Here is a 16,660-nt window from a genome sequence, read left to right as displayed (position 1 = left end):
CTCACTCAGCACAAGTAGTAGGCAGAAATCTGACAAAATGTTTAAATGCTCAAGTAACCACAGCACACTGCAAGCATGTGTCTAATTAATCTGATTAATCAAAGTTTCCTGTACAATAATATATCACAGAGCTATGTAAAATGACAACTGCAGCGGCTCAAAGAAAAGCAGCTCCATTTCATTCAGTTGAAAGGCTTTAACTCTTTTGTCCCCCCTAAGAAAGTATTCTACCTTGTCTTAGATATCTGAAAATCAACTTCCTTGTCTAAAGGAAACAATAAGTTGTCCAATACAGCGATATAGTAAAACACCTGACACTGTCACCACAGGTAAGCTATTACTGCGTAACAGCTTTGGGGGTGGGAGGGCGGGGGGAGTTTCAGACACACGTTCAAGTATGTTAGCAATTCAGTTCACTAATTCTCTTGGAGCTTTCAGGAACTTGAAGATCCCAGACAGCTTCAAGTAGGGCATCTCGTCGAGTTGAGTCGAGAGGCCAATAGAACACTGGAAGTTTACAAACTTCAGTGTGTTTCATTGAAAATACAGAGTAACCCACAGTTATTATATCCCTCCTGCTGCAGTTGTAGAGAAAAATCACTAGATGGAGCCGCACCGTCACAAATCTGATTTATGGCCGCTAGAAGAATTGTTGCCTCCTAAAACTGACACCTTCCTGTGCATTCTGATAACTCATCTTCTGAAAGACGGAATAACATTTACAAACAATTACCAAAGCAAAATGTAGAGAAAGTGACGAGATACTGAAGGGGAAAAAAAGCCAACAATCCTAGTTTTCAAAATCAAATACATTTTAGAAGTGAACTGAAAGTTATTTCATCTGCCAAGACAGATCATATGTCTTGCTTTGTTCTGCAAATCAGAAAGCACAGCAGACTGCTTAGTGATTGACATGATTAGTTGCTGCAAAAGAGATGCAAGAGCTCTGGTCTCAAGTCTTCATAAATAAGGTCTAATACACACTAAAAATGCAGTGATGGGCAAACCCACTTCCCATAAATACCCTGGTGATATATTTAATCCTCCATTTAAGATGTACTTAAAGAAGAATCTTTTTCTTCCAACTGCATTAACACTAGATAGTTTTGCTAGCATAGGAAAATAGTTGAAAAGTTATCATCCAAACCTACCAACACAGAAATCATCTTGCTTCCTAGAGATTTACTATATGCCAAAAGGGAATTTTTACCTGCTCTCATTCTACATCTATGGAGGCCAAGTTGCAACCCACTCCATTTCTGCCTATTCTGGTCTGTATGCAACGCTGCTAATTTCATCTCCTGTAGAGCAACTTTACATCTTGGTTGGGTTTTACAAAATCCAGATATTTCCAACACTTCACAAAAATGAAAACTAAATCCCTGGTCCATCTCCAAAAGGCACTGCAGGGTTCTTTCACAAAAGAGAACAAAAGCTGGATTTAGGCTAACTTTTAAAAAAGATGATAACACAGTCACTGTTGGCTTATATATCAATTCCCTCAGCAACGGACTAGGCCAGGGAGGATATCCCCAAACAACAAGGCTGCCCTCGCCACTGCTGCTCCTCACCTGGAAGGCACTGCAGAGGGGGCTGAAACACCGGCAGAGAAAACCAGGTCCCGTTCCCCCTCTCTTGGAGAATCTTCCTTGACCACTTTCACCTGGAAACTCACAGGTCACAGGACTGAAGTCCCAAAATCCTACATGCGTTTTGATACGGAGTTTGCTCGCACCTCAGCTGCAAACAACGTTTGTGCTAGGGGAAGAAGAGAGCTCACCTCCTGGGCTAGTTGGAGGACCAAGGCTCTCACGAGTCACTGCGAAAAGCTCCTCCATCAGAGCCCATTACCAGCTCACACGATATTAAGGTGCGTTTTAGAAACTGCAGTGAAGCCGTACCAAAACCAGCCTCCGCGGAGGTGGGGGCACAAATCCCAAGTGTCCCTTTACACACCACAGCCAAGTGGGTGACCCACCCTCTCGCCCTCCCAGCCGAGGCCAGCACCGGGCACGCCGGGAGCGGACACAGTAAGAGGCACCCGGAGGCACCCAAACGCCGTCTCCAGGATCTCGGCGGGCGCGGACAGCGGCCCCGCCCTCCCGGGGGCGGGCGGACCGTCCCGCCCGTCGCGTGTGACCGTCCGGGCCGTGCCGCTGCCGCTCCGCTCCCGCCCGGCTCCGAGATGCCGCTCCTCAGCGTGCCCAAAGAGGTGGCCGTCGGGACGGCGATGCTGGGGATCGCCTTTGCCACGGGTGTGCTGGCAGGTAAGCGGCGCCCCCCAACACCCGGCACACACACGGGGACGTGGGGGCTGCGCCCTCCTCGTGTCCCCACCGGGGAGGGCGCGGGGACCGCAGCTCCCGGGCAGGTTTTCCCCCCCGGCCCGAGCAGGAGTCCCCGCCGCGGGTGCAGCCAGGCGGCCGTCGGAGGAGCAGATGGACCCCTGGGCGCTGCCCTGCGGGCAGGGATTTATTTCGCTGAGCTGTGGCAGTAAATACACTGATGCTCTTAGAGCCCAAGCCGCTCCCTATAATCCAGCTACCGCACTGTGGGGCCGGCGCCAAGGTCCCAGCGAAGGCGAGGACGTGCTACCCTGCCCGGCCCCTGCCTGGGTGCGTTTGGCCATCCCCGGAACGCCGCGGTGCGGGCCCTGCTCGCAGCATTGTCTTCCGGTAACAGTTTCGCTTTCATTCCCCTGGATCAGCGGAAGAATGAGCCGATGATCTGGCAGGAGAAGGAAACTAGTGCTGGGCTTGTAACGCGGCCACTTGCTTATTTACTTTTTGACTTCAGGCGAGTTGCTGAAATACTCTAGACCTCGGAGTGATCGTCTGTAAAACAGATCGATAAAGACAAAATAAACCCCTCAAAATAATAGTGGTTTCTAATAGCAAACACTACCAGGATATGTGCTTGTTGTTATTTCTTTAAAATATTTGACCCATTTGGTAAAACAAGCATTGGGCATCAAAGGTGCAGTCAGTTCTGTATCTGAGTAGACATGCAATAGCCCTTAAACTTCAACCGTCAGCACCTACTTTATTTGCATACTAGTTTAATGCTAAACAAGCCATTGAGCAATACCAGATTTCCTCTGGCTAGAGGGCAGGACCCAGGACCGTGTCATGAGGAGAACATAGGGCTTGAGAAGATGCATCAGCTGACAGCCCTAAAAACCAGCAGTCTCTTTTCATCTGCAAAATGCAGGCCCTAGACTAAGAAAGTAGCGTGTCACATTCATGTTTCTCAGCTTAAACTTGTCCGTTGAGTTCTGATGTGGTTGCTTGTCCTGTAAGAGTATGGCAGCTTGTAAGCATCACATCAGCCACTGAACAACACAGTACCCAAGCCTTCCTTTCCCTTTCAGCCTTTGCAGGCCTGAGCTGGACATCTTAGAGGTTAAAAAGTGTTTGGGGGGGGAGGAGAAAAGACAGTCCACTGAGCTGTCCAGCTGTGTTGCATTTTCCGTTTTCACAGATTTTTTAGAGCAAAGAACTTTTTAATCTTTAGTAATACATCAATGCTTGCTTTATTTAAAGAGCCAATAACTGAAAAGTAAAAAAGTTCTTATTATTCCTTATTTTTTGTAGGTAAAAGATACCCTTCTTTAGGTTTTGGGACACCTAAGTCATCCAAGAGTTTAATTGGGAAGAACAGTCCTCTCTGGCAATACATACTGGATCACTCTTTGCGGGAACATCCAATTCTAAAGAAGCTGCGTCTGGTCAGTATCTCCCACACCTCATCCTGAACTGCTGGGATCCTTGTGACATTCCTTCCCCCAGCTTATTTGCATACACCTTGGAGGGTTTTCTGAACTGGTAGTATCCAGATTCGTCAATGTTCAGGGCTAGCTATGTGAGCATTGAATAGTATTGACATACATTTTAGACATGTCTTTCTATCTCTGGCTGCGAAGTCCATGTGTTTGGGATGCATTTGATTTTGACTTGAACAGATGACTTCTGTTCATTTTACTTGGCATATAAGGAACCTGTAGCAGAGAGAGGTGATGTCCTTCAGCAGGCTCCAGTGTCAGAGATCAGACATGACATCGTGACTCAGGATTTAATCATTTCAGGTGAAACAAACTGCTCCTGCATAAAATCAGTGAAATGCTAAGTACTGGAACAGGTTGGTTGCAATGAGCCCTAGAGGAAGAAAGGAAATGGGAGGACATACTTCAACTGTCACGGCACAGCCCTGCTTCTCCTGTTGCCCCCTCCTCAGTGCCAGGAGCCCTTCCACCCTGTCATGGGCTCAGCCCCTCCAGCTCTGCACTGTGTAGCCAGAGCTACAGGGTATGACCTTTTGGCAACAGATGGTAACCAGCAGTTCATAAAAGCATTCTATGTCTTGAAGGAAGTGCACCTGTTTATGTAAATTCACAGAAATAAAGGACTTTTGCAGTCAAGGTTCCTCTATGATTTTTCATCAGTTATAAATATTGCTGAGTTTGCCACAGCTGTGGTAACTTTGGGGTATATTACTGCTTTGAATATCAACTGCTTATGACACACACTACACCCTCCTTAGTTACAGGTAAATTCAACCCAATTTCTGGCTCATAGATGGAGCACAAAGCCATCTAAAATGAGAAGGTTATCTGTTTTTAGGGTTATCTATTTTTCCTGGAGTTTCACTTTTTTTTCCCTAGAATATTGGTTTGGTAGCTTTGGGATTGGTTTGTTGTGATGTGTTATATTTTTCCCTTCTCTCTAGCTCACCCTTGAGCATCCCTGGGGCAGAATGATGGTGTCTTGTGACGAGGCTCAGCTTATGGCAAACTTGGTCAAACTCATTAAAGCCAAGAAAGTTATTGAAATAGGTAAGAGTGTCACTCTGTAGTAAAACTCCTGACTGTTCTTCTCCACACACACCATGTATAACATAAGATATCCAAATACAGTAAGGCACTGCATACCTGTTGTAGCAAACAGATGGTCAAACTATAGCATGAAAAGGAGTGTTGAATTTGCACTTGCTTGCCACTTCGTGCATTCAGTAGTTCTGGCATCAGCATGGTTGGCTCATCAGTTCCGAGGAAGTCTGAAAAAAATGAGAACAACAGATCACTTGGGTCTCCAGCAGGACAGGGTGTATTCTTTCCTTCCTGTATCAGTTTCTTGCCAGAAGAAAGTATTTTGCTGCACAGGCCATGAACCCAATCCACTTTCCTTGAGGCACCTATGTTAGCAGGATGTCTGTGCATCAGACTGATGCTGAACAGCCAGGTATGCATTCCCACCGTCTTTGTTCTTGGCCTGGCTCTTCAGATGCCCTGGTATTTTGTTGCTCATCCAGTCTCTTTGGGTCAGATATGCAGGGCCTTGTCTGTCCACGAGACTTTTGGAAAAAGCCAACATTTGCTTAAAGACTGATTTAAAAAAAAGTAAAAAAGTAAAAATTTCTCCCAACCCACCATTACATTAAAATGGAGGGGAAAAATCTCTAAAATCCCCAAAGGAGTCAAGGATGGCAATTTGTTAATGGACAGTATTCCTGAAGAGAGTCATGTAGTTCACTACTTATTTATTTTTTTCCACAATACAATAAGTGTTGATGACTCCTATGGTTTTCCTAGGTGTTTTCACAGGTTATAATGCCTTGAATATGGCACTTGCCCTGCCAGATAATGGCCGAGTTATTGCCTGTGATATAAACGAGGACTATGCCAAAATTGGAAAGCCACTGTGGAAGGAGGTAAGCAGCATCTCCTGTCACACATTTGGGACAGCTGCATTTACAGGTGAAGAGATTTTGGTATTTTAGACTTGCACATTCACACAGAAGTATTCTTATCATTAAAGGAGGCTGAAACAGTTCAGTTTGGGAAGACAAATAAGTGGTGTCTGGAACCTAGAAATAATAGGAAAAGTATCCGAACACCAGTCATTCCCTGAGTGCAATCTACTAACAGGTTATTTCTTGACCACCCTTAACTCCCTGTTCTTTTTCATTTCAGGCAGGAGTAGAGCATAAAATTGACCTGCGGATTAAGCCAGCAATTCAAACACTTGGTAAGTAACCAGAATTAATTTTTTGTTCCCCCTTCCCTGGAAATAGAAGAAGGTTACAATAGTGATGAAATGTAAGACCAAATATGGTTGTGAATGTGATCCCTTTTGCTAACAGACAGCTTCTCTTATATTTAAAAAAAAAAAATCTTTAGAAGTTCACAGTTTTCCTACCTACTAGCAGAGAGGAGGAAAATGCTTGTCCTACGTAGTGGGCTGTACTAGTCACCCACCTGTCCTGTCCATCACTTCGTTTAATCTATGAAGTACTATTGTCAGCTGCTGCTGGGAAAGCTGATTAAAACAGATTAATTAGATGAAGACCAGTTTCTGTTATCCATTGTCCATGCTAAGCAAGTATTCTTTTGTTACGGACAGGAAGAGTTTTCTGAAAGGGCTGAAGTGCATAAAAAATTCAGAAGCAAATGTAAAACTTAGGGTACAGTAGTTGAACTGTATTCAGAGAAGTTCAAATTCAGGATGTGCCAAAACCATGCAAGGCCATTAGTAAGGCAATTACTCTTCTCATTCAAGGAAAGAGAAAACATGGGACAGAGGAAATATTACTAAGTATTGTGAAAATGCCAGAACTTTTCTAGGATTCTTGGAGGCAGAAGAAGGTTTCCAGCAAAGGTGTTTGATGGATCCACAGATCTATTCATAACCTTGTAGTACTTCCAAATTCATCCATCCTTTTCCAAAGAGGCAAATACAAGCACATTGCTAGTATACACTGTCCTTGAAGTCTATCAAACAACTTTGTCTAGGCATTGCTTCAGAAGAAACGATGCTCTGTTGACAGATGGTAAGGGCAGGTGAGAGGGGTGGCAGCAAACCTTACAAAACAGCAGGCAGCCATCCTCAACTGGCAATTTGGAGTTTAGGAGAACTTAAAACTGAATGTCACTTGCCTTGGCCCAGAGAGGAACTACTTAGATCAATCTTTTGCTGTGATAAATATTTCTTGACAGGGTTTGCTCATGATCTGTGTCATGGCACTTGATCTTCAACAAGAGATTAGCATTTAGAACCTGTTCATAAATGTGAGAAAAATTCCAATCCACTCAAGAAAACAGTTCTCAGCTCAAAAACAGCTGAAGGTGTAGAATGTGTCCAGTTTCAAACTGCTTGATTTGTTTTTATTGCACCTTTCAAGAGTCCCAGCTGTATCTTGCAGTTTTAGAGCTACTCCATGAACTCCTGAGCAGGCAGGACTCAGTAACTGAGTGTTTTATGGCATACATCATGTCTAGATTGGTTTCTGTGGGATAGGCTTTTCTAGTAATTACCTGTGGAGGAATAGGCTGCCTGGTCAAGGCAGCAAAAAACATTATTTAACGAGAACTTTGACAGAAATGGATTATGTCCTCCTACACAGCATCAACCAGGGTGTAACGACTCACTTTGTTGCTCATCTAGATGAACTGCTGGCCAGCGGAGAAGCAGAAACCTTTGACTTTGCCTTCATTGATGCGGATAAAGAAAGCTACAATGAGTACTATGAAAAATGTTTGCGACTCATAAGGAAAGGGGGAATAATAGCCATTGATAATGTAAGTACTGCAGTTGTAGTGGTAATAGCACAGGGAGTTACTGCTTTTGGCTGTGGGAAAGGAAAAAAAAAAGTCACAGTGGGATTCTAGTCAAGTGATTTCTGACCTGCATCTGGGTTGCCAATTGCGACATGTTTGTTCCATGTTATACAAATGAAAATAAAATTCCTAAAGTAAGCTATACAAAACACTAATATAGAGAAGGAATAAAACCCTGTAGAAGTTAAAAGTAATGTGTTAAATTTATGTTAGTACCTAAACAGGGTGTGATAACAGAAAGTTAGAATTTTTTTTGTATTTCATTACAGGGAATGCTCTGTATTATTCTGGTTTGTCTTGTAGTGCAGTGCTTTCAGTACAATGTACAGTACTTACACAAGATCAAAAGTAGCACTTTTAATCAGTAACTACTAATAAGTAATTAATTGCTAACTTTTACTAGAAACAAATAATGTTAAAATTTCAGGCACCTTGAGGGTTACAGTGGCAGTGGAATAGGGGCTTTTAAAAACCTTATGTTTAAACACATTTTTTTTTATTTTGGCTTCTAATCTACAGTAGAATTACAATTACCAAATTCCGTGGACTCCCAATCCCACTTACTAATGAGAGTTCCATGTCAGAGACCATTAGAAGTCTGAAATACAATAAATAATATAAATTTTTAAAAAATATGCAGGACCTTTTCCAAAGCTTCCTTTGTGGTCCAAGGATCATACTGGAACAAATGAGATGCATAACACCTCTTTTTTCAATAGGTCCTTTTTGGTGGGAACGTGCTAAAACCAAGAAAGGATGACCTGGCAGTGCAGAGCATCCACCGCCTCAATGAGAAGCTGCTCAGAGATTCCCGCATCAGTATCAGCATGCTCCCCATGGCGGATGGAGTCACACTGGCATTCAAGCTGTAACTCCAGGAAGCCCAGCAGATGGGAAATAACAAGCAGCGTCGAATCATCAGGAAAAATGCCGGTGGAGCAGTATCAAAAATGGTAATTTAACCTTTATCGCCGCTGGATAGCATAGCCTGGGAAAGTAGACTTTAGGAGCAGCAGCATCCTAAGGGTGGCTAAGTAAAGAAGAGAGACTTATTTTGAGAACTACTGTGGTTTCTTATTTTAATTGTAATAAAGCAAATAAACTTATGGGAAATGTTCCTTGTAAGACAGTGGTTGAAAAAAAAATCTCCCTCTATTGAATGTCTGAGTTCTAAGTGAGTCAATACAACAAAGTAATTTTCTATCCTAAAATAGGCTCTTGAGTAGCAGAATAATCAGTCCTACCATCAAAAGAAGTGGAGTTTACTAATGTTTATAGCCATAATAGAAAAATGGAATTTAATGAAATGACATCAAGGAGATTGCTAGCCTTCTCAAACTACAAATATTGAAAGTCATTCTTTATCCTTGAAGAGTACTACATAACAAGTCTCAAATAGACATGATTTGAAAAAAAAGTTCTCTTTAAAAGCTTGCCAAAGGACAAACAGTATTTGCACTCTCTGAAACCTTTGTGCCCAAGGTCTGGGTTTCTTTCACCTAAATAACAGTGCAGGTAGATTTTTTTGAAGTCAGAACGAGGAAGAGCAGATGGGCAAGAAGTAAACCAAAACAATTCTCCCTCCTTCCTTTCTCCCTCCCACTTGCCCTCAAAGAAGCAACTTGCTAGGTGCTTGTTCCCTAGAAAGTTGAAAGCACAGAGCATTGGCACCAAGTCTACAGAAGGACTGTGATTGTATGAGTACACAGTACAGCTGTTAACTGGCTATTCAAATTAGTACTGCAAGCAGAGATTCCCTTTCCTAGGCAGCATGTAACAAAATTTCAGCCTGAAATTCTTACTGCAGATAAAACCTAATTAAATAAACAAGAAACTGAAAGTAGAATTTTACAGACAAAAGCTTCACTCAAGAAAACAGTTCTCAGCTCAAAAACAGCTGAAAATGGTAAATGTTTTGGGGGACTGATAACACTGGAAGGGTACCGTATGTATAGGGGAAAGAGATCTTTAGATTTGTTGATCTCCTGTAGGGAAGCTGTATCACAGTTAAAAGAATACTTCTTCCATTTGCTTAAATAGTGCACTTGAATGACTCAAGACACCAGGAGACAAAGATCTCAAGTCTCAGAATTGTTAAAACTGTCTAGTTGGCTCATATTTTTTAAATTGCAGCTGGGTGGCTTGGGTTGTGGTAAGGGGCAGAGGTTCGGGGCATGGGTCTTGCCTGTCTCGAACACTTGTTGTAGCTTACTGCAGTGGGAGAGCAGTGAAGAAAGGAAGCATTGCCTGATGACTTCAGGGTGAGGTTATGACTGAGATCTCAATTCTATTTCTGTCACTTCCACTTAAAACCCTGATTCAGCAGAGCATGTCAGGATGTGCTTAAGTACTTTGCTGCATTGAGGACTGACTGCAAAATCCATGTCTGGGAGAAGGCCAGCACAAGGTGCATGTGGCCCTTAAATGGGAATTTAAATAAGGTGTAAAGTTTGCCCAATTTCTTTCCCTGAGTGCAGTTTTACCCTTAGAGCTTCAATCCTCTGCATGCCTCAAATTTCTTATCTGCATAAAAGAAATAACACCTTATTAAATTTTTAATTACTATAGCAGCTCTCAGATGGAGTGGCTAAAGGAATATACAGGATCATTATACATTTGCATGCAAAGCTTCTGGCCGTGTTCTACTTTACAATTTTACTTTGTCGGTAGATAAAAAAATCGTAAGGGTTAAAAACATAAAATGGGACACTTTCACAGCTGGGGCATCCCCTCAAATATTCCTGCTTTCAGAGGCTGTAGACTGATAATCATGAGCAAGCTACAAGCTGTTAAGAATACATACCCTGTCCTAAAAGTACCATGATGGCCTTTCCCAAACATGCAGAAGTCCCTGGAAGATTGATCACAGACTCTGCAACTGTTTGCCACTAATTTCCAAGTTGAAAGAACCCCCTCGGTGAAGATGAGCCAAAAATGGGCAAGCATCATGAGTATTTCTGCAAAAAACTGTCAAATAAAAGTTTAGCAGCATTCAAAACCAATACAAACAATCATAGTTCGTGAATTCAAAAACTCCTGTTCCTTGAACGGTAGGAACTGTCAAAGTCCCCATTACCTGTGCTAAAGGAAGACCTATAAGTGCCTGAGGCTGAAGCCAGGTGCAGTAGCGGGTTAGCATCTTGCCTGTGCTTTGGACTCTGTTCCATTTTAAATATGCAGAGCATAGTGTGAGCATTTCATCAAACCTGTCTCCATCCTGATCATCTAATTACCATTAGAAAGAATAGCAATGTGTCCCTAAACTATAGATTGATGAGCCATCTGTAAGCTGAAACAAAGAGCAGAAGGAAGCCTAATTGAATCAAATATTTAGAATACATTACACTATCTTGTAGTTACTCAGAAGCTGGCCTTCTCTTCAGGCTTCTGTCCTGCGCATCTGGAATTCATCACCACTAACTGCATTTAATCCTTCAACCTTACCATAAAGTGACTGCTGATAATATATAATTATGGTTTAATTCAAGTAGTGAATCAGCTTTGGGGAATTTGTGGGGACAATGGGAATTTAGGCTTTCATTAGGTGGTGAAAATGGACCACCCAATAATGCAATGCAAGTCTTTGTCTCTCTCTAATGGAGAGATCATGTATGGAAGCTCATGGCTCTGCTCATGCCTCTCAGGTAATACACCTGCCTGAGCTACTGCTCGCACTATAGAGGCTCAGTATTTTCTACCCCTGAGGAGGAGCTGACCCTGGGGCACAGCTTTTGCCCAAACTATACCACCCTGCTGTTCCTGTAACACTGGCATGTCTTCTAGTTGCAAGGATTGACCCCAGAGAGGCCAACACAGGTGACATGTACAGCTGGGACATGCTTAGAAGCAAATGCGGCTGAAGGATAGTGCATAAACAAACAAACAAAAAAAACAAAACAAAAAAAACCCAAGAACAGAACAAAAGAAGAGAATTCTCCCTAACATGGTAACTCCCAGAAGCCACCATGAGAATGAAAGCATGTGACCCTAACTGCTGGTCTGGTATCTCAGTCCCTGCTCCAGAGATGTCACTTTCAAAATGGTATGACCTGATATTTAGATGGGTGACAGAAAGGAACAGAAGTCTCTTTAAGAGTAGACTTTGCATCTCTACTTGCTAATTAAATGAGCAGACAAGGCTCATTAATGTGCTCTCCCTTTGTGCTGGCCCTCTTCAATATTCCCAGAAGAAGGATAGCAAGTTCTCTACAGCATGGAAAACACTCAGGACTGAGACTGGATACTCCAAAATCTAGAGAGAAGAGACTATCCCAGAAAGAAGAAACAACTTGTTGTCCAAGGGTAGACGCAGGGGCTCCGGAATGCTCAAGGCTCACTTCTGTATTTTCAACACTGCAGCTTTAATCCTGCTGAGATGTGGGGGATGAAGCAGGAAGCATCATAAGTCTCTCATGTTCCTGCAGGCCTAAAGAAAAACTGGGCTACTGAGTGTAGCATAACACAGAGGCACTTGTTTGAACCTCTGACACTGCCTTCACTCCTCCTTTTAACAAACTCATGAAGTGGTTTTAATCTGTTTGAATTCAGTCATGTTATACACAGACAGTACTTTCTGTGAATTGCTGCTCATGGAAGACAATTAGCAAGCTTTTTATGACAAAGCCCTTAGGATACAGGGGAAGGAACATGAATATAAACCTCATCCAAATTCCTTCCTTTGAGTAATGAGCAGTTCTCCAGAAACCTTGCAGCTCAGATCTGAAGCACATACCACATCTCATGTACTGCAGTCTTGATATTGGGGTGGCAACAGCAGCAAGTTCCATGACTTTCAGCTGGCTCCTTTTTGACAATGTAGTAGCATAGTTGGCTGCATCCCTGCTTATGTTCTCTTTATCACTTGAAGACATCCATCCCCAATGGCCATAACAGGAGCAAATAAGCTAAGAGGTCAGTTCTGTTTTAAGAGATTTTTCTCCCCATGTGCTGGTTTGGGCTGGGATAGAGTTAATTGTCTTCATAGCTGCTAGTACAGGGTTGTATTTTAGGCTTGTGCTGGAAAGAGTGTTGATAATACAGGGATGTTCCCCTCACCTCACCCCACCAAGGAGCAGGCTAGGGGTGCATGAAAAATTGGGAGGAGAGAAAGCTGGGCCAGCTGACCAAAGATATACCATATGGCATCATGCTGAGCATATAAAATGAGGGGAAGATGGAAAAAAGGAGAGACATTCAGAGTGATGGTGTTTGTCTTCCCAAGTTATGTATGATTGACCCCTCCTGTCCTGGAGATGGCTGAACTTGGATGGCCTGCAGATGGGTAGTGGTGAATGAATTCCTTATTTTGCTTTGCTTGCATGCACAGCTGCTGGTTTTTTTGTTAAACTGTCTGCATCTCAACCCATGAGTATCCTCACTTTTACCCTTCCAATTCTCTTCCCCATCCCACTGGAGGTGGTGAGCATGCAGCTGTGTGGGACTTAGTTGCCAGCTGGGGTTAAACCACGACACCCTACTAGTTGAGATTAATACTGCTTGGTTTTATCCTTCCCATCTACTGAAACTGCGCAGGTCTCCTCCATCCCTGACACCACTTTTGCACTTATGGAATGTGACCATGTGCTGAGCAACTCCATCCCTTCTTCCAAACAATGGCTAGACCAACACATTCAAATAACCCTCAAGCTCCCCACACACAAATGATCTGGGCCCACCTCTAAGTGGTTTGCAGCATGTTTGATTTTACTGCTCATTTCATTTTAATGGGAGAGGCAGTACTATCATGTCCTTCCCAGAATGAAAATGTGAAAAGCCATAAATAAAAGAAAAAGGTGCTTTTGGGGAGGGATCGCTGATATCCCAACCAAGTACTGAGCAGGAGAATGACAAAGTTGATTCTTCCCTCTTTGCACACCTAAGAGCTGCAAATGAGCATTCCTGCCACTGTGAGCACTGAAGTTTCTTCAGAGAAACTTAAAGAATCATTTTGTTTCCACACTCACCAGTTCCTCTGCATTCTGGTCTGCCAAGCCCTGTCCCAGGGCTTTGGCATTTCCCTGCTGCTGCACGTTGTGCTAGTGATTTGCACTGGGCTGAAAGGCTCTGCCGAGTATAAAGCATTACCTCTGCATAATTCTAATCACACACAAATTGGTCTCATGCATTTGCAGCTACTCATGGTTTCCAAGTCACCTGTTTTATAATAATTTTAAAGGCAATGTTTTGAAAAAGGAAATGAACGAACATAAAGCCTGCAAAACAGGGAAATTAATGTGGGATTTCAGACAAGTTATTTATCTTCCTTTTTGGCTCAGTGCAATACTGTAGGGATAAGCACATAACTAGCCGCTTTAATATTATAAGAAAAGCAAACATTGCTGATAAGTCACTGCTTTCCAGGATTAGATTTCATATTTTAGAGACTGCTTTAAATTAATGCAGATGCAAACATTATCTTTTCTTCTTATTCATATATTTCCCTAATGAGTTCCAAGCAAATTATGCCTACTTATATTTTATGATTTTAAATAATTAAAACATTTTATGGAGGCAACTAAAATTCTCCCCAGAGTTAGCAAAAAGATTATTGATTGAACAGATCTCAGGCTACAAGGAAAAAATTATTATTTAGTTTAAAGGCTCATAATTTTATTCCTATTCACCTCCTGAAAAACCAAGAGATGGTGAATTTTTACAGCAACCTTTTAAGTTATGCTGGGGTAGGGACTTAGGTTATATTGGTGAGCTGAAAGTAGTAACTTTTTGACATCATGAAATTAGATTTCAGAAGATAGTTAATGAGAAAGTGTTATTGCTGCTGTCACAAGTAAATGCAATGCCTAAGTACTGCACACCCACACACCACCACAGCATTCATAACCGAAGATAAAGCCTCGCTGTACATTCACTAAGAATTTTAATCAAATCCACAAATGCAAAACATCAGCAGAAGAAATCCACTCTCAGGACTAGTTCACAGGATACCCAGGCTTTGTGTATCACCTCATGTGGCATGGCCACAGAAGTCCATAGGGTTATGGCCCAGATGTTACTGGCCTATAGCACAACCCCCAGCAACAGAAAAGTGGGATTCTTCCAGCATGAGATGAAAAACAAACAAGCCACAACAACAAAAAAGAAAGAAACCCGAAAGAGACAAACGCATTTTAAAACAGGTGCAAAGAAACAGGTCCAGAGAGACCGTCACGAAGAAGGGAAATGGATGCTTGCAATTTCAAACACGAGTCACAGCTGGACATAAAATTTAGGCTTATTTGTAAGGAACCTCATGCTTGTCCATGATGTCACCTTTGTCTTTTAATGTGTCTTTTTTTAGGAAGCAAACATTAGGAGCTTACATTTAAAGGTAAGCAAAACATGTAGCTCCTTGGACTACCAAAAAAAAAAAAAAAGAGAGAGAGAAATTACAATACTTAGATCCCAAACACTGACTTCTGAGCATTATTTTTATTCTGCATGCCCTACCCTTTTCCTTATAACAGAGAAATTCACACGGTCTGTGGCTCACAACTCTCAATGCTTACTTCATTTCTTTATAAGGTACATATTTTTGCATTTGCCTACTAGTAGTCAATATTACTGATATCTGCTACAGGTCAAAACCTGGAAAGTAGGAGGAACAGGAACAGTTGCTTCACCCAGAAGAGCTGGAAAGTTTTATCAGATGGCAATGGACACATTTGAAACCAAGCAGAGCTGGGAGGACCACATGGGGTCAGGGAGGGAGGGAGTGGGCAGTGAGACCTCCATGCTGCTCTGTGTAGAGGAACCCATGTCTGCCTCCACCTCTGTCAAGGTTCAGCTCCACAGACAGAGGTGAGAAAGGGGCCCTCAGCTGCCTTCACCACAACTTCCACCCAGCTACCAGGGTCTCCTCAGCCTCCTGGGCACATCAGCAGGGTATTGGTATGTCGTTTTCAATGTCACCTTCAATATCCTCTAGCCATCTAAATGTCAGCTGCTATAAAACACTCTCCCAAGACACTTAATCCATCTTTTCAATGTACAGTAATTAATGGGGTCGTTCTAAAGCAGAAAGCCACAGTTAACTGTGAAACTACTGTGCCATCATGTATTACATCGAAGAGATTACTAAAACCTGAAAGAAATAGCAGAGCCCTTCTTGGTTTCCTTTGAACAGCAAAGCTAGATTATATTACAGTGAACCTCAAAGAAATCCCCAGAGCAGAGGAGCATTAATTCACTACCGAAGTTCAATTACAAAACAATGTGCACTAGGTCAAACTGCTGACAAAACGGTTCCTGTACAAAAAGCTGCCGTTCTCCACAGCTAGAGACTACACAGATGTATAGAACCAGCTTCTGTATCACCTCTGGGTCTTCCCACAGCTGTTGTGGATTTTTGGCACAGTCATTTCCTGGGAGCTATTCCCACCAATAGAAGGTGTCCTGCAGAGGGTCTGGGCCACAGTAGCAAAGCTGAGCTCCCTTGCCCCCTGTCAAGGACTGCTGCATGGGATCAGACTTATCCTCACAGTCCGAGACTGATCCAAGTTATCACTGAAGACTAACTTGAAAGAGGCAAAGCACAGACACATTTAATCAACACCCAGAGACCTGGGGCCACAAAATTCCTGCTGGTATTACAGAAAGTGTCACAGGTGCTATCAAGCCCATCTCGCTCCCCTCTCTCACACAGCTTTGGTTACTTTGATGGGTGCTACTAAGTTTTCCTTTTTTGATTTTCAACATAGTCCTCACATACCATATACTGAGTGATACCCTTTAGCTCAAGCTTAACTTCAAGTGTGTATTTAAACTTCCAGACAAGGAGTATGGTAAACACTTAATGAAAATATCAGACTTGCAGTGAGGGTCTGCCTGTTGACCTTGGGAACCATTTACGGTCACCTCCACAAACTGCACTAAAGGCACATGATTAAGGCCGCAAAGTTAAGCTCTGACAATGTTGCAAAAGACTAATTAAACTTGCACAAGCAATCTTAATTTTGACAACCCCTATTACATATAGGCATTACAATATGGATTTTAATTTTATGATCAAGCATTTCTGCATTCAACCTTTTATGTGCTCCTTCCTGACCT

At 42.6% G+C, this 16,660-nt stretch overlaps 1 protein-coding gene across 1 annotated transcript; it reads left to right on the top strand.

The window, feature by feature from the left end:
- The first annotated feature begins 2,123 nt into the window (after positions 1-2,123).
- COMTD1 (catechol-O-methyltransferase domain containing 1) lies at positions 2,124-8,737 on the top strand. The gene is made up of 7 exons (XM_027700180.1): positions 2,124-2,267; positions 3,594-3,727; positions 4,726-4,831; positions 5,588-5,706; positions 5,969-6,023; positions 7,440-7,573; positions 8,332-8,737. The coding sequence occupies exons 1-7, from the start codon at positions 2,186-2,188 to the stop codon at positions 8,482-8,484; spliced, it is 783 nt and encodes a 260-aa protein (XP_027555981.1). The 5' UTR covers positions 2,124-2,185; the 3' UTR covers positions 8,485-8,737.
- The last annotated feature ends 7,923 nt before the right edge of the window (positions 8,738-16,660 follow it).

This window comes from Neopelma chrysocephalum, unplaced genomic scaffold, assembly GCF_003984885.1.
Source record: "Neopelma chrysocephalum unplaced genomic scaffold, ASM398488v2 Primary Assembly neopelma1_143, whole genome shotgun sequence".
Classification (NCBI taxonomy): domain Eukaryota; kingdom Metazoa; phylum Chordata; class Aves; order Passeriformes; family Pipridae; genus Neopelma; species Neopelma chrysocephalum.
Note: the sequence above shows the minus strand (reverse complement) of the source record. Positions and strands in the feature narration are given on the sequence as shown.

Coding starts and splice junctions, on each gene's coding strand:
- COMTD1 (XM_027700180.1), top strand. CDS start 2,186: ATGCCGCTCCTCAGCGTGCCCAAAGAGGTGGCCGTCGGGACGGCGATG. Junction 3,728..4,725: donor TTCTAAAGAAGCTGCGTCTG/GTCAGTATCTCC, acceptor CCTTCTCTCTAG/CTCACCCTTGAGCATCCCTG. Junction 7,574..8,331: donor GAATAATAGCCATTGATAAT/GTAAGTACTGCA, acceptor TTTTTTCAATAG/GTCCTTTTTGGTGGGAACGT.